The sequence below is a fragment of the Castor canadensis genome, chromosome X (assembly GCF_047511655.1).
Source record: "Castor canadensis chromosome X, mCasCan1.hap1v2, whole genome shotgun sequence".
In the NCBI taxonomy this organism is placed as follows: domain Eukaryota; kingdom Metazoa; phylum Chordata; class Mammalia; order Rodentia; family Castoridae; genus Castor; species Castor canadensis.
This window is the reverse complement of record NC_133405.1, coordinates 107,727,871-107,750,165: the sequence shown is the minus strand read 5'-3', so window position 1 is coordinate 107,750,165 and position 22,295 is coordinate 107,727,871. Positions and strand designations below refer to the sequence as shown.

General features: G+C 42.6%; 1 protein-coding gene across 2 annotated transcripts in view; it reads right to left on the bottom strand.

Annotated features, from left to right (window-relative positions):
* Srpx (sushi repeat containing protein X-linked) overlaps positions 1 to 21,653 on the bottom strand; it is a 72,231-nt gene extending 50,578 nt beyond the window's left edge. For both annotated transcript variants that reach the window (XM_074062318.1, XM_074062319.1), the window contains exon 1: positions 21,401 to 21,653. In XM_074062318.1, the coding sequence (XP_073918419.1) occupies positions 21,401 to 21,488 (88 nt within the window). In that variant the 5' untranslated portion in view covers positions 21,489 to 21,653. The remainder of the gene's footprint in view (positions 1 to 21,400) is intronic.
* Between the last annotated feature and the right edge of the window lie 642 nt (positions 21,654 to 22,295).

The window sequence follows — 22,295 nt, the reverse complement described above, 5'->3', positions numbered from 1 at the left end:
GGGACATGACATTGATGAAATGACAGAGTGGGGAAATAAGAGAAGGTCTCGGATACTAGGTTAGATGCTCTACTTAAAGCAGCATGAGTTGATTTTAAACTTCAATGGTAATTTATACTCCTGAAGTGTTTTTTATGAGCTAATAATGAATTGCAAATGAATTGACATCAACATTGTTGGTTTAAAAGAGAAGACTTCAAAGGAGCCTAGTAAACTGGGGAATTTGGCTATTACTGATGTTTTGAATAGAACTTGATGTTAACACAAATTTTGTTTTCTGAACCTCAGCTAACACTGGAATTAAGGTGAATTCACTTTCAGATGTCTACTCAAAATAAGGATGTGTTGCTGGCTCATCAGTGACTAGAAATAGCTTTGATGGCCAGCTGTGGTGGCCAATATCTATAATCTCAGATACTTGGGAGACTAAAGAAGGAGGATTGCAAATTTAAGGCCAGCTTGGGCTACACAGCAAGTTCCAGGCTAACCTGGGCAACTTAGCCCATCTTTAAAAAATAAAAAAAGGTTGGAGAGGTAGCCCAGTGGTGGAGTGCTTGACTAGCATGTGCAAGACCCTCAGTTCTATCCCAAGTGCTGCAAAAAAAGAAACTTATATGGACTTATACCTGAGTTAGGGTCATTTGTCACATGACCATGAATGATTCATGGGTCTGCTGCAGAAAGTGGAGTCACCTGACTGTAAATGATATCATTTCACCCATGTTTTAAAGCTGTCTAAAATGTGAGGATACCAGTATAAGGGATAAAATAAAGGCAATTAGCTGAAAAGCCTCATTTGCAAGAAAGATTATCTTTCTCTCTTTTCTTTTACTGTATATTAATTGTATAAAGGGGCTTTGTGGTGATGTGTCCATACATCCTCATAATGTACTTTGATCAAATTTACCCTCTCAATTACAGAAAGATCATCTTTCTTCTTCTTCTTTTTTTTTTGGCAGCACTGGAGTTTGAACTTAAGACTTCGTGCTTGCTAAGCAGGTGCTCTATTGCTTGAGCCATGCCTCCAGCCTATGAAAGATCATGTTTTGTTATATGTTCCCATATCCCAGAATTTCTATTTTTAGGCTACAGGTAGGATTACTCAATCACTACTCAGACGAGCTATGTAATAAATCCAAAGAAGGACATGTAGCATTTGATGCATGCTTACGTTCCTTTCACTTTTAACATGTATTTATTTGGCATTGCCTCATTAAAAGAAAAGAGCTTTGAAAGTGACCAGGTTTACTCTAAGAAACAAAGGTAACTTGTATCTGTGCCAGGTACAGATACAGCACCCTTCTGACTTTCAGGGTGACTGCATAAAACCATTATTTCCCTGTTTTTAGATTGTGTTTTTTCTTCTCTCATCCTAACAGATGTAGCTTTCGAAAGTAAAGTTTTCCAAAAATAAGCATTCCAATCATTTTTCTAAATTATAATATTTATTAAACTTCATGAAAAAGACTTCATCTGAAACAAATTCAAAGTTCTAACAACATACTTGTCACCATAGTCAAGAAAAAGTAGGAAAGAAATAAAAAAGAAGGAACAAAATAGGGAAAGAGACAAGAAGGGGAATAAGGAAGGAAATCACCTACTTGACTAGCATGAAAAAGATAATGTAACATTAAAAAACGGGTCACAAGACTCCAGTCTGGGTAAGAAAGAGTAACACCACCCCACCCCGTCTTTCCTACTGCATGCAGCTGAAATATCTGAACAAAGTGCATTGAACAGGCATTTGAGGACTCTGAAAAGTCAGACAGGACAAGGCAAAATTTGAAGTAATACGGATTAGTGGTAACTTCCTCATTTTCCTCCAGTATCCCCTAGAATGGACTCAAGTCAGCCCAAACACGGATGATGCATAGTGCAAAGGAATTAGAGAAGAAGACACTGTAGCTCTGACTCTAAGAGTGGGAAAAGGACTTCGAATACTTCAGAGAAAATGGAGAAAAAACCCTAGTTTTCTTTTCCTCTTGTTTTCCCCCATTCTCTCATGACCCAGCCCCCATGCAGTCTTGTGGACAGCAGTGGCAGCTGCGTCAATAGTAGCCTAAAACGTGGGAAAGGGGGAATGTTTCTCTCTGGAGAAGATGTAATCAAGAAGATGGGAGATCCCCCATGACTTTTTGTCTCTATGCCTTCCCCTTGCTCAGGCAACTATTTTCTTTTCAGTTGTTCAAGGACCTGTGGGACTAGATCAAAAGGTCTAACAATTGAGTCATTAAAGTTCAAGGAAGAATTCAACTTTTTTGGCAGTATTGGGGTTGGAACTCAGGGCCTTGTACTTGCTAGACAAGCACTCTACCACTTGAGCCCCTCCCCAGTCCCTATAGAGTTCAAGACAGAGAAGAGAAAGAGTGGAATGGGATATAGCTAAAGTGATTTTAAAAGGGAAATTTATAGCATCATATTTTTATATCAGATAAGTGGTCTTAAAACGATATAAACTACAACTTAGATGAAATAGATCAATTTCTCAAAAATCATAAAGCACCAAAATTCATCCAAAATGAAACAGACAATTGTTCTAAAAAGAAGTCTCCATGCATTACATATTCCAATATAAATAGAATAACACATGATCATATCAAATAAAATATTAACATTTGATAATATTTCCCCATGTTATCTATATTTGCTAGGGGTTTTTTTGCTTTAAAGTATTGGTCAATGAATAGAAAGAAAAGGAAAGGAGAAGAGCCCTCTAGGCTCAAATGACTTTATTGGTGAATTCTACTAAATGTTTAAATTAAAAATAGCACCAATTATATAGAATCTTTTCACAAAGTAAAAGTGGAAAGAACATGTCCCAACTTATTCTACAAGGCAGCATTACTTTGATGCCAAAACACACAAAGACATTACACGAGAATAGAACTATGGTACAGATGCACACAATGAACACAAATGCGAAATTCCTCAATAAAACACGACCAATTAAACCCCAGCAATAGTGAGGGGGTGTTAAGAGAGTATAATGAAGAGGATGAACTTGATCAAAGTAGATTGCATGTATCTAATGGAAATATCTCAAACCCCTTTGTACTATTATTGTATGCTAATAAAAAAACAGCAATCCATAAAAAGAATAATACACAAACACTAAATGGTATGTACCCTGAGAATGTAAGACTGGCTTAATATTAAAAAATCAATCAATGTAATCTACTACATTAACAGACTAAAGAAGAAAATCTATATGACCATATCAATTAATACAAAAAAAAGCATTTAACAAAATATATTATCCATTCACAACAGAAATTTATAGCAAACTGGAAAGGAAAGAGAACTTCCTCAACCTGATGAAGAGGTTCTATGGAAAGTCTGTAATTAACATCATACTTCATAGTGGAAGACTGAGGTGCTTTCCCCTTAAAGTTACTACTCTTATTCAGCATTACACTGGTAGCCCTAGCCAGTGTGATAAGGCAGGAAAAAAATTAAAAGCATGAAGTTTGTAAAGGAAGAAATAAACTTGAATCTATTTACAAATGACATGATTGTCTATGTAGAAAATACTAAAGAATCCTATCTACATACAAAAGCACCTGAAATTAGCAATATTGTAAGGCACAAAGATAAAACACAAAAATTAACTGGTTCCTATATGATAGCAATGAACCAGTAGAGTGAAATTAAACACACACACACACACACACACACACACACACACACACACTCCTAATAGTGCCAGAAAATGAAATAGTTATAAATCTAACAAAACATGTACTGGATCTACATACTAATAACTACAAAATGCTGAGAGAAATCAAATAAGACCTAAATAAATGGATAAAAGTTATACTATGCTCATGGGTTGTAAAATCCAGATAGTAAAAATGTGAATTCTCCCCAAAGTGTTCAACAAATTTAAAACAATTTTAATAAGAATCAAAAGACTTTTGGTAGAGATAGACAAACTGATTCTAAAATTTATATGCAAAACAATTTTGGAAAAGAAGAATAAACTTAGAGGCATCATACTACGCAATTTTAAGACTTGTTCGAAAGTTAGTGTAGTCCAGACATTGTTGATATTAGTTAGGGATAGATCAATGGATCAGAATAAAGAACTCAGAAACAGGTCTGTCCAAAATTGGCAATTCACTTTAAAAAAAACTTTTTTTAAAAAACAAGGCAATTCAGCAGTTTATTATGTATCAAGTATATCTCAAGTATAAAGCTGTTTTTAAAAACTCTGTGTGCTCTTTTCATATTTTTTCATTCCAGGAATTTCAGGAATGTTAAATACATGAAGAGGGGCCTTTGGGATTAACAGAAATGGAAAATTATTTGGGACATTGCAGCTGTTCATCCAACATTCTTTTTCCAAACTTAGAGACTAGATGAAAATATTCTGTTTCTTACTCTTCACATAATTAATGTACATTAAGCACTCGGCATTGAATTTGCCATTAGGTCCTAGAGGAAAAAATCATATAATAAAAAATAATATATTTCAGATTTTTGTCATTGATTACAAATTAATTCAAAGAAAACATAGAGGTCAAACTAAATCTCTTATGTATCAATAATACCAAGGAACACTAAAGCCCTTTGTTATGGGGCCCAAATGGTGCAAGTTCTTTTAAATGAAAGAACATTTGGATTCTTGAGGGCAGAATAAGTGGCAATGAGAGATGTTTTAGTCTAACAACCAGACTAGCTTGGAAAAGCAAGGTAGGAGACACTCACGTCCACTGGAGCTTACAGTAAATGATCTGTCTCAAATTGCTAGTGGCCAGTGGTTACTTAACAGTCATGGCTAGCAATTTGTGGATGGACGTCACATAATGTCCAGTAAAGGAAACAGAGAAAATAGCTAGTCAGCCCTACACAAGGATCAGAAACATGTGCACTTTCTTTTGGAGAGAGTAATAACCATAACTTATTATTTGCACTATACATTGTAAAACACTTCCCTAGGAGAACAGGTGACTATGTTCACATTTTTGCCAGATGAAAGCAGAAGTTAAGTTGATCAAGTTCATCCACCTAGCAGGTGGATAATGAGGTTGAGCATCTTTTTGTATTGCATTTGGGGTTAAGGGTCTCTTCAAACATTTTGCCTGCTTTAAAACTTGGGTTGATTGTTTTCTTGTTACTGAGTTTAGAGAGTTCTCTATATATTCTTGATAAAGCCTTTTACCAAATATGTCATTTGCAAATATTTTCTTCAGTCTGTGGTTTGTCTTTTGATTCCCTTAACAGTGTATTTTGAAGAGCAAAAGTTTTTAATTTGGATGAAGTACAATTTATCAATCACACTTCTTCTAGGCTATACTTTTGGTGTCATACCTAAGAAATCTTTGTCCTAACTCAAGCTCACAAACTTTCTTTCATGTTGTCATCAAGAAGCTTTTTACTTATAGGTTTTGTAGTAGATCTATAATCTACGTTGACTTAATGTTTATTTCATAAAGTCTTCACCTTTAATGAAAAGAGAGAGAAGTCCGGAGGAATGGAGGAAGTAGGTGATGCTGGTACCAGTAAGCGCTGGAAATAATTCTTTATATTACCAAGACTGCAGATTGACTCTGTTCCATGGACTTTAAATCAATATAGACATGCCACATTCTGTAGCTAAATAGCCTAATAACTTGGTGTGTAGTCACTTTTCATCACTGTGATAAAATACCTGAGAGAAACAACTTAAAGAAGGAAAGATTTATTGTTACTCATGTATTCAAAGATTTCAGTCCACGGCCACTTGGCCCCATCACTGTGATGACACAGACCATAGGAGGGAGGGTGTAGTGGATCGGAGCTGCTCACCTCATGGTGGCCAGGAAGCAGAGAGAATCGAAGAAGGGCCCAGGGATGGAGATATACCCTCAGTTACTCACTTCCTCCTAGGCCTTACCTCCTTCTAGTTTGCATAACTTCCCGATAATGCCATCAAATTATGAATCTACCAATGGATTAGTCCATTGATTAGGTTAGAGCCCTCATAATCCAATCACTTCCGCAAGGCCCCACCTCTGAACATTGCATGGGGGACCAAGCCTTCAGCATATGAGCCTTTTGGTTGTCATTCCATATCCAAATAATAACACCTGAGCATTTAATCAAAATGTATCCAGGAAACACCCTTGGAAATTAAACTTCTATCTCTAATACGCCCACCAAAGCCAGCCCTGTTGTGGATTACCGTAAAAGTTAACCACCATCAATTCTTCCCACCCTGGAATTTATCCACTACAACCACCTGCCTTGTGATTTGCTTTAACTTCCAGAATGTGGCAGAGGTGAGGCTGTGAAAGTTCTGGCAGGCACTGGCTTTCCTCTCAGCTAGCTCAGAAGCTAGCTGAATGTAAAGATGTCCATTTAACCCACTGGACACTCAGGCAACGTGGGGAAATATAGAAAAACCAGACAATGGGAGGTTGCAAACAGGTAGAGAAAGAGACCTGGCTATCCCACACATCTAGTCATTACAGATGATGTCCCAAATGTGTTAGTGGAGCCATCTTGAATTCTGCAGCCCCAGATGAGCTGCCATCAGAATCAGAAATGAGCCATCCCCAATGAGCCCTGCCCAAACTATGGAATCATGAGCAAATAAGTAATTGGCACTGATTTAAACCACTAAGTTTTGGGGTGGTTTTTACACAACACTAAGTGAAACAGTCTCAAAGTTTCCATCATAGACACCCCTATTATAGTTCACTTACCAACCTGGACAGCTCTATTCATCAGGAATCAATTCATCAGTAGAAAAACTTCAGATGGGAAACCAAAATCCTGCATTAAGTTCCAGCTTAGCCACTGTCTGTATGAGCTCTCCCCAAAGCAGATCTTAAAACAAGATAGAAGTAGTTCAGAGGCAAGCCCAGAAAGCACCACAATGGACTGGAAAAGAGAGACAGAGAAAGAAGGAAAGATAACAAGGACACTGCTTGCTAGGCAAATGCTGTGGGTTGTTCCTGTGAGTGACTGCAGTTCCATCTCACTGTGTGTGAGATGAGGTGGGAACTCTTCCTTCCTCTCTTGTACCTACCCTTTTGCAACTTCTTTCCCCATTAAAGTTACTCATCGATGTCTATTTAACTTGACTTCATCCAGAAAAAAATGGCAATAAAGTGAGTGCCTGGTGAGTGATCCCTGCCTCACATGAGCTCTGGGGATCATTCTTTCTTCTACAGCTTCTTCACGTAGGACAATGTTCCATACTCTATTCAAACTTTTCTGCACAATGGTCCAACAGAAATACTCTGGGCAGAGTGGACAGCACCCACAGTCCCCAGACGCTGCCTTTAATTAGCAAAGATGATGAAGACTACATGGGGCTTGTGAAATTTTAACCGTGGCTGTATTTTACAGAGCTAACAAAATGAAAGTTAAAAGGATAACTGAAATGAAAGCATTGCTTTGGTCCAAAGGAAAAAGGTTTTTTTTTTCTAATTTAGTTTCCTATTGTTTAATATTATGGATGGCCAAAGTATCTCCCCGCCCATTGCCTTGAGTGGGGAGAGAGGAGAACCAGGAAAAAGACAGGGACCTAAATCTGAGGAGGTCAACTCAAAGCAGGGGGACTCCACAAATGCCAATTCCTGTTCCCACTAGGGACCATTCCCAAAGCCTTGGAATCAAACTGTTCCCATTCAACATAGACAGAAAAAAAGAGGGCTACCCTTTAAAGTAAAACCAGACGATGGAACAAAAGCAATTTGTGATGTGGCATATGGTTCTCCGAAGGCTTAACTGTCCTCCACAGAGGTCACCTGGGACATACTGAAATCTAAGAAAGGAAAGGAGGCTACAGTCAGGCTTTCAATAGAACCTCAGACCAAGGCATGGGTCGAGGCCAGGTGGAATCCAAGAACTACAGAGCATGGAGGGAGACGCTGAGCTAGAGAGGAGCTCTCTCAGAGAACATTAACATCCAGGGCCAACAAACTGTCTGTTTCCTGGCAAATTGAATGGTTCCACGTTTTTACAATTCCGTTTAGAGGGTAAAAACAAATTAAGATTCCATCCATCCACACCAGCCCTTGAGGCCTCATCTTCATTTAAACAAAGGCACAGCAAAGACCTAAGCAAACTATTCCAAAATTATGAGCACCTTCACAGCAGATCATTCTGCAAACACTTAAAACATTTCTTAATGTGGGCACCATAGGCATTTTGAGGCATTTTGCAGGTCTGTTCTACACATTAAAAGGTGCATAGCACCCATGGCCTGTGGCCACTAACTGCCAGTAGGGCCTCTTGCCCATCATTATAACAACCAAAATTATTGCCACATATTTCCAAATGCCCCCTAGAAGACTGGGGATGAAATGAAAGTTTAATCAACATATGGTTTTTCAGTGAAAATAGTAAGTTACAGAACTTTCTTCAACCCAATTTACGTTCTGTCCACACATACCCTTGAGTACTTTTTTCCCTCTATAGTTGAGGGGAACATATATAGTTCAGTGCACACATCTTAAATGTATACATCTCAGTACATTTTCATATATGAAACCCCAGCCAAGATCAAGATGCCAAACACTTTCGGCACCTTAGAAGACTCCTTTGTGGTCCCTCCCAGTTGCTTCCCCACCAAAAAAAAAAAGCAACCTCTCTTCTGACTTCTAACACCATAAGCTAGTTTGGCACATTGTCGGTGAGCTTTATATAAACTGATGTACTGTATGTACTCTTTTCTGTCTGGCTTCTTTCTCTCAACATTATGTCTGTGAGAGTCATCCTTGTTGCTGCATGTGACAATACATTCTTTTTCCCTCTTATTTTCTTAAAAAAAACCACACACATGAAAACATGTCTAGAAGTTTATGTCAAAAATTGAGTGGCAATTTCAGAAAAAATGAAAATGGATCCAGGAAAAAAATGAAGGGTGGGCTTGCTTTCAACTTCTTACGTCTCTACTTGAATATTTTCACAGTGGCTGTTTTACACTTACACTTTTTTAGAGCATTGTTAATGTGTGTTCATCAGAGGAGAGCCCCAGCTTACCTGCAGAATCAAATGGCCCACTTTAAAAATGAGCATAATTATTCAGACCACAGGGCCAAGACAAGTAAACTATGACATAAGAGTCCTATTTTTTTCCCCAAAGAAGTATAAAAGTGCAAGTTGTCAGTTGTCTCATTTACTTTCTCTGGAAATCAAGGTCTGGGTGGTTTTCTCATCCCTCACTCCCGTCTGTTGTCCTCAGCAGCCAACCCACAGAGGCAGCAGAATAACTTACTGGTTCCTCCCACGTCACCCACAAGACTCAGTGTCACTGGGACTTTCAAACTAAGTGACAACACAGCAGTTACAAGCTCTCTGAGAATAAAGAAGGGCAAGTGTTCACATGCAGGCCCATGGCTGTAACATTGCTGACCCTCATAAAGAATGGCAAAGAAGAAGTTCTGGAATGAGAAGAGTGAGCTGAGCTCTGAGAAGGAAGGAGCAGATGTTCTGTGCTGAGGACCGGGTACAACCTCCAACCTGAATGCCTCCAGAGGCTCTCCTATGGGGAGAAGAGTCACTTACTGTGAGCTAGGGCACCAAAAAGCCATTTGGACTTGGCTGGCCCAGAAAGATGGGTTTGGGATTTGAAAAAGGAAATTTTGGAGGAGTGGAGAGTATTCTGAAAGGAGGGATAGCCAGGGAGGAGAGGGAAACATTGCAAGGCCTGTTCCCCAGCTTTCTTCACATTTTACTACACAAAAAAACATTTTAAAGAACATATGTTTGCAACAGCCAAAAGTTGGCTTTCAACTTGAGGAAACTTCCTCTAATCAAGTACACACAAACCGCCTCAAGGGACAGATGTAGGATAGATGATTCTACCCAAAGGTTGTCCCCCATGCCTGCAGTGGTCACTGCCACCAGTAAATACCTCAATGACTTCAATGTCACGTTCCCAAGTGCTCTGCCCTAAAATAAAAGAAAAACACAGTTCTCATTAAAAACAGCAAATGTAAAGCATTAGTCTAATGAGATGCTCTGAGAAAATAATTTGGAAATGTCTACACCAGTGGTCCTCATACTTCAGAGAGTGGATCAGTGTCTGTTAAAAACAGATTGCTGGGTGGGGTTGGGGCTCAGGTGGCAGAGCGCCTGCCTAGCAAGCACAAGGCCCTGAGTTCAAACTCCAATACAGCCAAAACAACCCAAAACAACAACAACAACAATAAATCCCCAATCGCTGTGCCCACCTTTCCCCATCCCCTGCTTCTGATTCAGTAGCTTGAGGTGGGGTATGGAAATTCATTTATCTAATATGTTCCCAGGTGATGCTGCTGCTGATCTGGAGACCACACTGAGATTCTGTGGTCTTCGTTATTCCTTCCTGTGTTCTCTGAGAGGAAAATAAGGTACATTAGTACATCAATGACCCTGAGCAGTCCTGCAATAAAGAAATTTACTTAACCCAGTGTCTTTGGCCATTTTGTGCTACTATAGCTGAAAACCCGAGACTGGGTAACTTATAAACACAAGAGACTTATTTTAGCTGATGGATCTGGTAGCTGAGAAGACCAATATTGGACAGCTTCATCTGATGAGAGCCTTGTGCTACTATAACTCATGATGAGAAGGGCAAGCAGGTGAGTGCAGAGGCAAAACAAAAGCACAGCCTAATCCAGTCCTGTGAGAGCAAGAACTCACTTCTCATGAGAAAAGCACCAGTCCATCCTAGTGTCCTAATCACCTCTTAAAGGCCCCACCTCCCAATATCCTCACAGTGGCAATCAGGGTAAGTTTTGGAGGAGACAAACCATCAAACCATAGCACCCAGCATTTCCCACCTTAACGACAATGCATCATGCATTGATGGGGCGCATCTATGAGTCTCTGGAAAACAGTTCTTCAACGAAGAGGACAGGAGGGAATGGAAGGCTATGGGCCATATCATGTTGCAGGATCCTATTAGGGCAGCAGATATGGAGAGACCAGAGCCTGCTTCCCAGAAATCTAGACAACATCAAGGAAATCTATCAGTAGGTAGCAAAAGCTAGTCTGTTTCCATCTTAGATTAGGACAGTGGGTCTTAACCAGGGATTGGAAAGACTAAAACAGGGGCCCAGCTTCTAGAGTGTTTTAAATATCCACAGGTTAGCTGGGTGTGGGTGCATGCCTGCAATCCTAGTACTCGGGAGGCTAAGGCAGGAAGATTATGAGTTTGAAGTTGGCCTGGACAACATAAAATCCTCTCAAAAATCAATCAATCAAACAAACAAAAAACATCCAGAGATAAAAGCTCTAAACCTAGAGGAGGAGACACCCCAGTTGTATATCAGAAAAATTAGCAGTATAGTATACAATGTTAGTTACAGCATGCTGGCCTAGACCTTCAACATGAGTTCTAAGCTGAGCCTCAGGATGGGGAAGAAGCAGTTCCAAACACCTAGGCCTCTTATTAAAAGGTAGGTTCTGAGCCACGCACCAGTGGCTCATACCTGCAATCCTAGGTACTTGGGAGGCTGAGATCAGCAGGATCACAAATCGAGGCTAGCCTGGGCAAATACTTTGCAAGAGCCCACCTCTAAAACAACCAGAGCAAAATGGACAAAAGGTATGGCTCAAGCAGCAGAGTGACTGCTCTGCAAGTATGAAGCCCCGTGTTCAAACCCCAGTCCCACAAAAAAAGGGGGTACGTTCTGATTTCATAGGTCTGAGATGGTTTCAAAAATCAACATTTCTACAAAGCTTCCAGGTAAGGCCAGATCTCAAATCACATTTTCAGTAGGAAGGCCGTAAGTTAGGAGTTGGCAAACTTTTTCTATAAACAAAAGGTTTTTGGCTTCACAGGCCATATGGTCCCTGTCACAACTACTCAATTCTATTGTTGTATCACCAAGTGGCCATAGGCAATGATCAAATGAGTGAACACAGCTGTGTTCCAATGACAAGAAAATTTGAATTTCACATCATTTTCATCTATCATAAAGTATTATTCTTCTTTTGATTTACTTAATCATAAAAATTTTAAAACTATTATTAGCTCAACTGATCATATAAAAACAGGCAGCAGGCCAAATTTGCCCTGTCTGGACTAGTTTGCAAAACCCCCACCCTAGCTTACTATTCCCTACCAGATCTACCAAATTCGCACAGGTGGAGCCTGGGAAACTTCATTTCAACAGACTCCCAGGTGATCCTAATTCAGCCTGTCCAAGTACTATTGCTGGGTCTAGAGCCACATACCCTCAGAACCCCCCAAAAGTGAGACCCCCCCTTTAAGTGCTGTTAAAAGTTCCATCTTCCTGGTTTTCCCAACATGTGAAGCTGGGGGTGCTTAAGGGCTGGGTGTGCTCTCCCAACCTCCTCACTCATCTCACCCTCACTCATTCTCCAAAAAGCTGCCTCCTGCCTAACTCCACGGCATTGATTTCTGGTGTAAAGATCTGGTGTCCCTATGTATTTAAGGGTTGGTCAGTTTCAGCAATTCTCAGCTCCAGGACAGTCTTGCTAGAGAGACAGAGCAGCCCTGATCGAACTATTCCAGTTTTCTTAATGAGCTGAAATTACTTATAAGGTACATCTTAGCTGCAGGGGAAAGCCATGCACAGCCCCTGTTTGCAATCAATCTGAAGATGTGCTTTGCTGCTGTTCTCTGTTAAACTGGGAAGAGGCTGCACTCCCAGCAGGAAGACTTAAAAGGAGATGAAGTCAAGGGCGTCTGAAGGGTTGGGTTTGTTTTGGAGTTAGGGAAGGGAGTAGAAACCCAAAGGCTGTACATGCTTATCTCAGGAATGTCGGGGACTTAGGAAAGGAAGTCGAGTAGATTCAGTGATGAAGGCAAGGCCAACAGGAAAAGGGAGAGGAAGGGAAGTGAACCATTGTGTGGCAGTTATAAACAGGCGAGCCACCCCGTCCTGGCAAAGGGCTGAACTGGGTCATCAGACCAATGCTTCTCATATTTCACCATGTCTAAGAATCATCAGCAGGATCTTGTTAAAATGTAGATGCTGATTCAGTAGGTCTTGGGTGGGGCGTTTCTGTCTTGGTTCCAGGTGTCAAAGGTGCAAGGATCTTGCTGACACACAGTTTTTTGTTTTGTTCTCCTTTCAAATAGTCACAAGCTAGAAAAGAATCCCAGGTCCACAGCTCTGTCCCATTTGGGGCTGAGCCACTGATCTGCAGTATTGCATGTGTGGCTGGTCAGTGAGTTTCCTGAATTTAACACAACACCCACCATCACACCCACCAAAAGAGCAAGTGGGCTCTCAACTCTAGCCTACCCTCCACTCTCCATGCTCGAATCCTCGGCCTGCCTCTGTTTCCTAATTAGCCCAAAGTCTATCTTCTGACCAAGTTTCTGTACCCATGGAACTGCACTGCCCAGACGGGACATCCCTTTATAATTCACTCAAAGGTGCATTATGGGCTTGCAGTTGCCCTACAGTCAGCAGTGAAAGGAGACAGACACCAATGGCTAACTCTTGCCAGTATCCTGCCATTATTAGCAGAAAAGACACTTCTATGTCACTAAAACCTTGAGAGGAAGTTGGTAATGAGTTGGAATAAAATGATATCACTAATAAAAAAATCAGAAAATATAAAGGTTGGTGAGAGTGTAGAAATAATAGAAGCATTGTACACAGCTAATGGGAAGGTAAAAGGGTGCAGTCACTGAAAAATGGTCTCATAGTTTTAACAACTAGGAACAATATTCCTAGGTATCTGGCCAAGAAAAATAAAAATAAAAATGTATATCCACATAAAAACTTGTATGCAAATTTTCATTGCAACATTATCTTAAGAGACTTAAAGTGGAAACAACCCAAACATGTATTAACTGATGAGTGGATAAGTAAAATGTGGTAAGCCAGGTATGGTTACCCATGCTTATAATCCCAGAACTCAGGAGGCTGAGGCAGGAGGATAGTGAACTTGAGTATAGCCTAGACAATAGAATGAGGCCCTGTCTCAATAAAATAAGATCAAATGGGGTATATCCATGGAATGGAATATTATTTGACCATAAGAAGAAATCAAGTACTGATACATGTTACAACATAGATGAACTTTGAAAACATTACGCTAGAAGCCAGACATAAAAGAACAAATTTTGTATGGTTCTATTAATAGAGAATACCAAGAAGAGGCAAATCTATAGAGGCAGAAAATAGGCTAGTGTTGCTTACAGGCAGGAGTGATGAGGGAGTGAGCAGTGATGGCTAAGGAGGGTTTGGGTTGGCGGCTAATGCTAATGAAAATGTCCTAAATCTGTTGTGGTGATGGATATACAACTTAGGGGATGTCCTAAAACCCCTAGTTTAAATGAGTGAATTGTGTAGTGTGTGAATTACATCTCGATAAAGCTGTTAAAATGTCAACACAAATTAAGTGTGGAGCTCAAAGCAAGCAGAACAGAGACAAAAGCTTGGGGGCCCTGATGGCCTCAAAAGGGAGCAAGGACTAGCCTTGGAGCGGCAACTTCTCAAAACCATTGAGAGACATCCAAGTAGCCGCAGACATAAGACCCTGAGAGTGCAGCCAAGTGTCCCTATAAATAAGGATACTGAGCTACACCCTGGACAAGGACTCAATGAGTGCCACAATGTAATTTAGTCTTGCCTGCCTAGCCCTGGGGCCTGGCAAGGTGCCTAACATATAGTGGTAACTCAAGCTTTGAATTCAAATACAAGGTCTTTGGTAGTGAAGAGAATTCACTGAGCTCTATCTAACACCAGCTCTGCTTTTAACACTCTGTGTGACCCCCAGACACATTCCTTTAACTAGCTGGGCCTCAGAGGCTCCTTTCTAAAACAAAAGAATTGCTATCTCTGGCAATGGGCATCCTCCCAGTTTCAAATTTCACAGTTCCATGTATTAGGAACTTAAGTATGAACGAGAGAAACTCCTGCAGGAATTGAGATAGAACCTGAGATACCCACTCAGAGGGTCAGGACTGGCCAGAAGCACTCCCAGACAGATGTCATTACCCACATCCACCTACAGCCTCCCAGAAGCCAAGCTCCCTGCTAGACCATGAAGGTACAAAAAAATAAGCAAGACCCTACAACCTGCTCACATGGCTGGAGGTACAGATCTTTGAGTAGCTAATGGTGAAACGATGTGATTCTGCTCCTTGAAAAGCTGAGTAAACAGAATTTCAACACTGGATATGAAAAGGAATTGGAGCCTTGGTCTGACAAATGCTGAGTCAGTGGGCCACATGTCTGGCAGAGTTCCTATAAGGAATGGCCACTCTGGGAGCAGAGTTTCAGAAGGTGGGAGATGTGGTCACACCACCACTTCCTCACCACCCCACAATGGCCCTGTGGCCCTAATTTAACGAGTGTTTCTGGACATTTTTGGATGCCTGAAACCAGCAAGGTCACTCAGCTCAGCCACCCACACAATAAGCGGCAGACCAGGATGAACCATTAGAGGATCCTGGGAAGCAAGTGGTGTTGAAGATACGCTCATTAAGCACAACTGGGTGAACATTGCAAACGGTCAGTGAAAACAAGATGGCTGGTACATGTGACCCACCACACTACAAGTCACTCTAAGAGCAGGACAGAAAAAAATACTGCAATGATATTTCAAGGCCAAGCAGAAAATCTGCCCTCAATTTCTGTTAGGCTCTGTCTATTACTCATAAAAAATTTTAAAACCCATATATGCAATTTACAACCCCAAATCTCTGGGATAATCCAAGCCATTATGTCCAAAACCATTTATCGTCTCCCTGGAGAACAATGCATAAAGAGGCATCCAGCATGAGCTAAGGATTATGGAAGAGTGAATCATTCAGCTCAGAAGTTTTGAGGCCAGAGTGCACCATGCTCCTGTGAAATCCAGGTGCAACCAATTATCATCTGGAAAACTTCGAAGTTTAGCAGTGCTACCAATGACTTTCTCTTGCGTAAGCATTTCCCTTAAATCTTTATCTGAAAAGCTTACCCCTAGAACTCCCTGGAGCTTCAAGTCTTTTAGAATAGTGTCATAGGGTGATTTGATATCCAAGATTCTCACCGGTTAACTATGCCCTGACTTGTTGCCCGTCCAATTGACTCTTTTGTTCTGGGGACTCCAACGTTTCACAGACATTTTGCTATCTCCCATTTCTTTTCCTTTGGACAGCATCATTTCAGAAATTCTGTTTAAATCTTACAGGGATACTTGAAATAAAATGGTTTGATTCTCTGTCACAACTACATAAATCAATCTGCAAATATTGATCCAGGGACCTCCCCCAGGTCCCAGACATTGTGCTAAGTGGGGGTACAATAAGTTGCCAGCCCAGATCTGAAAGAAATTACAATCTATGTCTTAATTTGTTTTGTTTGGTGTTTCTTTTTATTTATTTTTTAAAACTTTTTTGGGAGTGCTGGGATTTGAACCCAGGGCCTCACACATGCTAAGCACACACTCTGCCATTAAGCTTCACCCCCAACCTGGTGTTGCTTTTTAAATGAGAAGAAGTGGAAACTATACAACTAGCTATAACTCGAGAAACCACCTACTCATTGGTTCAATCAAGGTTTTCCTGCTCTGGTAATTTCATCTCATTTTGTATGTTGATTTTTGTGCCAACTAAGTGTTCATTATGCTCACGGAATTCATAAAGATGATCTGGTTAGGGACTTTAAATGGGAATAGGGCCTTCTCCCCTGCAAAAGCATATTCACATAGATTTTTGTTTCCAATTTCAAAACCTTTTTTGGAGAAGCCCACACGCCACCTAATTTAACCTTCTTTGGATCTTTCAGCATTGTCATCTTGGCATCAGCATCTCCCACCATCAACGTTCAACATCTAGGCACAGTGTTCTTTGTGCTTACAGGGCCCATGTGTACCCATATCTACTATAACATTTGTCACCTGAGACACCTCTGTGTCTATTTCCACATAAGACAGAAAACTACCGAAGAGAAGGAATTGCGTACTTCTTCATCCTTGTATCCCAAGCGTATAACTACTTCATTATTCATGTCCACTTCAAAAAGTAAGTCTCTGGGTACAGTCCAGGTTTCATTAGAGAAGACAGAAAGTGACTCCATTTCAGAACTGAATTCAAATTTCCCAGAGAAAGAGCAGGCATAAAATACCATCCCCTCCTACAACAAATGGTCCATAAAAGCTAGTTGTCAAGAAATTACACAGTCAAGAACAAAGGGACTGGCTTGAGAATCTCTTCACAAACTGAAACTCCAGAGAGGTGATTAGTCACACTGCTATTTTGGAAGTGAATTTTTAACCTGAATATTAATCATAACTTGGCCGCTACAAATTTCATAGTGAGCTATAGGCTTGCAAAAAGTAAGCCTTCTTCTGTTTAAGCTCTGTCTTCACTTTCAATTACCAGTTTTAGTTGTGTTCACTGAAAGGGGAATTGATGTAGCACACATATTTGCGTTTACTAAGGAAACCATTCAACTACTTTGGAAGGGCCCAGAGTAAAGTGGCCAACAAAAATAATAAATGCAAACTCCAGCTTGTGGCTGCACTCAGTCTCTCATCTTACAGCCCCCAACAGAGAAGGTTATTGCTTAAACAGAGGGTGTTCATGGATTTAAAAGGAGCCTCTGTGACCAGCAAGTCATAGTCTCTATGTGTGTAGATTTGTGGTGGTACAAAGCTCGATCTACCTGTGCACATGTTTCTTTCAGGTCCTTTTCCCGTCCAATGGCTTATCATCAGAGTCACAAGGGGCAGTTAATTCAATAAGCACAAATATCCACTTGGCACCAGCTATTTTGCTAGGCACCATAGGAAATACATACAAGGGTAAGACACAGAGCAGTCCCTCATTTTTTGATAGTACTGGAATTTGAACTCAGGACCTTGTGCTTGCTAGGCAGGCACTCTACCACCACTTGAGCTACAACCTCAGTCCTTTTGTGCTTTGGTTATTTTTTCAGATAAGGTGTGGTGCTTTTTGCCCGGGGCTAGCTTCTGACTGCACCGATCTTCCCACCTACGCCTCCCCTGTAGCTGGGATGACAGACGTGTGCCACCACACCCAGCCTCAGTCTCTGATTTTAAGGGCTCAGAATCTAAAAGTTAGAGGAGTACATGAATTATTATGATGTATGACATGTGTGATAGAGACCACAAGAGAGCCACGAAGAGCTGTGGTTGTTTAAAGGAAGGATGTCATTTCAAGGATCAAGGAAAGGTTTCAAGGACTGGGGTGTGGCTCAATGGAAGAGAGCATGCACAAAGGCATGGGTTCGATCCCCAGCACTGCCAAAAAAAAAAATGAACTATTTCGTGAAAATGGGGTGTCACTGGACAATGGGCAGAATTTGGACAGATGAATAACTGGGGAGGCAATCCAGATGCAGGAAGCAGCATCTGTCAAGAAGAAAGAAAACATAACTCAGGTTCTGCAGCGATAGATAGTCTACTTTAGCCAGATTTTAGGAAACCAGTGGAGAGGCTCGAAAACTACTCTAGAAGCAAACAAGGCAGTCCCCTGAAAACAACTTTCTACTCGAGAACAGACCGGGAGCTGCTGCTCTAAGTTTCTGAGTAGGGACAGTAATGTGATAAAAAAAAATTAGTGTACTTAAAAGACTGGTGTCTGGCCACAGAAAGGAGAATCAGTTAGCCTGAGAGACACTAAAGGCCAGAATGTTACGGCAATTGAGTCTAAGTGAGAAGAATTGTACTTTGTTACGGTGGGAGGTCTGAGGAGGTGGCAAGGTTTGGAGTCAGTGCTTTAGTGATGATGCCTCATTCAGCTCATGAAGCTGTGACATGAGGAGTAGTAACAACAATGTACTTGTACTGGAAGTGTTTATCAATGAGGACAATGCCAGACAAAAATGGCCTGCTCTCCCTAGCGTATCTCTGTTTTATTGCAGAGTAATTTTGTCACCTGATTACATGCTTTAAACTCAAATAGAAATTTCCAGGCTGCTCTTGGTGAGGCCTTAATTGTATAGTCTGAGCCAGGTGCTCCACTCCTAACACTTATCTCCAAATGTGGCATTTCAGAAGACTGGTTTGGCTGCTGTGGTCTGGTTGACTTTTCAACAAATCTTCCTTGGTTTATCCGACTGGTGAAATCACACTACTTTACCAGGGTTTTTTTTTCTACACGTGAGAAGAGTCACAACATCTTTCTTAGTGACCATGGTCTTCATCCTTTATCTTCAGCTTTGTTTGCAGAAGGAGGTGGAGTGAATTTCCAAAATTTCAGATCTGAAGAAGCTTTCAAGAGTTCATTTAGGAATAGAACCAATGAAAACTCCCATCTCTTATAATCATACAAACGCAATCAAACACAGACAATGTTGCTAGGAACTCTCCATACACTTCGTGTGGGTATTTGTAGACACAGTAACTTTGCTAGGCTGCAAAGAATAAATCAGAGGGCCAGAAAAGCTGCATCAAATTCAAAGATGGAAGAACTCCAGAGACCTTCCAAGGGTGGGAATGGGGATGATTTACTCTCGCTCTGACAGATTTGCTATAAAAGCTCAGATGGTTACATAAGCTGGGTACTGGTGGGGCCCTAGATCCCTATCTCCCTCTTTCAGAAATTCCAGATTTAATGCCTCTTACTTTCTCTCTTACTGGAGACACAAGGTCCACTTACAGAGAAAGTGCCTCTGAAATGATCTTTAAAATCTGTCACCCCACATTTAAGGTGAACTTATCTGATGTGATTTACCTCCAGTCCCACGGGGTCTAGAAAGTCCCCCCCGCCCCCAGCCATCTTAAAACCTCTGGCTTGGACTGAAATCCCATCCTCTGGATTTGACAGCCCCAGCACAGATCACTTCCCAAGATGCTCCATTGAGACATGCCAAGAGAGGGCTCTAGGGAAGTGCTTCCCCAGCTACTCCAATCTGCTTTAGCTCATCTGTAGTCTGAGCAGAGCCAGGGGGCAGGTTAGAATCAATGGAAGTGATGGCCAAGAGGAACCTGGTGGCACTCGGCTGAGCTGGTGGGAGGGGGAGGGGGCTGCAGGAGGCAGAGGGAGCCAAGAAAACTAGTGGTAGGTACCACAACAGCAGGAGAAGTAGTAAGTGCTCCAACTGGCAAATCCATGATCCTGTGGGTGTCTGGACCCGGGCAGCAAGCTATACTATATAAGGGTAGAAGCTGAGAGAAAGGAGTGGGGAGGGTAAAGCAGGAGAGGAGAGCAATTTCAGATGGAAAAGAAGAGGGCCCCTGCCTGAGAATGGCTCAACGAGAAGTTGAGGTTCCAGAGTGGTTCAGTTTCTTCCTCCGTTCCCCTAAAGCTGCTTCTTATGCACTTAATGACTTCCTTAAGTTCATTTCAATGCGACTCTTACCAAAGAGGATGGGAGTGGGGGCACTGACACACCATGAGAATCGCAGCTGCCTGGCACCGAGCATCAAGTCTCCTTTCCACTCTGCCCAGAATTAGTTCCTACAAGCAACAGCTCACTTATTAACTTACACATTTCTAATTCGTTTGGGAATTTGTAGAGGATTTCCATCAGCAGTCCCTATATCTCCCAAGCACGATATCTGGGAACCCCTCAGCCTGTTATCAGAATTGGGGAGGTTCTTTCTTAGACCCCAAATTTCAACTGCCCACAGAGACGCCGAATGCAATCCCAAATATTTGCACGTCCTAGAGTTCATACCACCCACTTTCCCATTGACACTAAATTAAAATTCGTGCATGGATTTCCTCTTCATTCCAAGGCCAGAGGGGTGCATAGCACGTGCCCCGCTCCTCTGAAGTTCTCTGCTAACCGGAGTTTGGTGTAGGGAAATTAGTCAGTTGGAACTTTCTAGAGTTTTGCCCACACTGGTAGACCCCAATAAACACCACGGTCCCCTTAGAGACCACGCTCTCCGGGCAACAAGAAGCCCCATCCCCTGCCCAGCAAAGCGCGCTTGTCTCCCCCTTTCTCTGGGCTAACCAAGTGCATGCCACATGTCACCACTCTCAGTTGGCGCCTGTCCCTCAAAGGAGCAGACTTTCTCGGAATCCCTAGCAGGGGAAGGGGGTTAGGCCATGCGGAGGAGGCCCCGCCCATGCAGTCCACAAGAGTTGCTCTACCGTGGCTCATACCCTGTGGCCCCAGAGGGGGGTGGTAGCGTGGAACCTCAAGTGGGACAGGGTAGGTGCCCCTTCCAGGACAAGTTGCCAGGCCCAGGGCAATGCCCGTGATCAACCGTGTGAGGAGCAAAATACAGGGAGGTGACAAAGTGGCAAACTAGCCCGCGTCCAAACTTTTCCTAGCCTCTTTTGCCAAGGAGGGTTTGATTTGAACCTTGGTACTCTGGGCACAGAGGGTGTTCGGGCTCTGGGCGCCGCGAGGGCGTCCCGGGCTTGGTGATGGGACAATCTGCCCCCTTCCATGTGCCCAGACGCGAGCCCCCTCCCAGGGGACTACGAAAAACGCGTCCAGAGCAAACAAAGGGCGCCCCCACATCTCCCTCGGTTTGGAGCAAAGGGCTCCAGGGGCGGCTCCGGGGTTCTCTCCCCACCTCTGGTTCCTACCTGGGAAGCCACGGCTCGGCGGGACGCGCAGCAGCAGCAGCAGCGCGGGCGACAACAGCAGCGCGGGCCGGAGTAGCTGGCTCCCCATGGCGAGCCGGCGCGACGCTGGGCTCCGCAGCGCAGCGCGCTTCCAGGGGGCGGGAGGAGACCAAGGAGACCCAGGGGCTGCGCTGCGGCCCGACGAAGGCCAGCCTGGAAAACTCCTCCTCTCGCCTCTTTCCCTCCCTCCCGCCCGCCTGGGGCCTGTGCTCCTTCCTCCGCCTCCCCGGAACGTCTCGGATCGGGGCTCCCACCCCCCCACCCCCTACCCCCTCCTTTTATGACAGCGCTTCTGGAAACGCAGCTGTCCCCTCAGGGCCTAAGAGCGCCAGGGATGTGCCCAGGCACGCCAAAATATCCAAAAGTATCTTTCTTCGCTCCATTTGTATGGCCCCTCATCCCCATGCACACATTGGTAGCTATATCGCCTCGCACGCAGATCCTGGTACCTTAGATTGCTATCTGTGCAGCAAGCTGTGCGAGTCACATGACCTAGGGGTCCAGAGTGGCCCTCTGCGGCTGGATACCATGACTACCTTCGCTGATGTGACCCTCAAGTCCTCACCCTAAGTTCACTATTATTATACCCACTTGACCAACGCTTAGAAACTTTTCCCCAAGTTCAACCTGTTGTCGGCAGAGCTGGGATTGGAACCAAGGTGTTTGGTTCCGCAGGTCCAGGTGTCAACGTCCACACTACAGGGTTTTTGTTTCTTTTTTGCAAAGGAATGAATCAAGGGCTGGGTGTGTGTGTGTGCTGTGCTGAGGTTTAGATGGGGCTTAAGGTTCTCTTTCCAGGATCAGCTGATGGGAAAGCATGAGGCACACAAAGTTTCCTATCTCACCCACAGCCTCC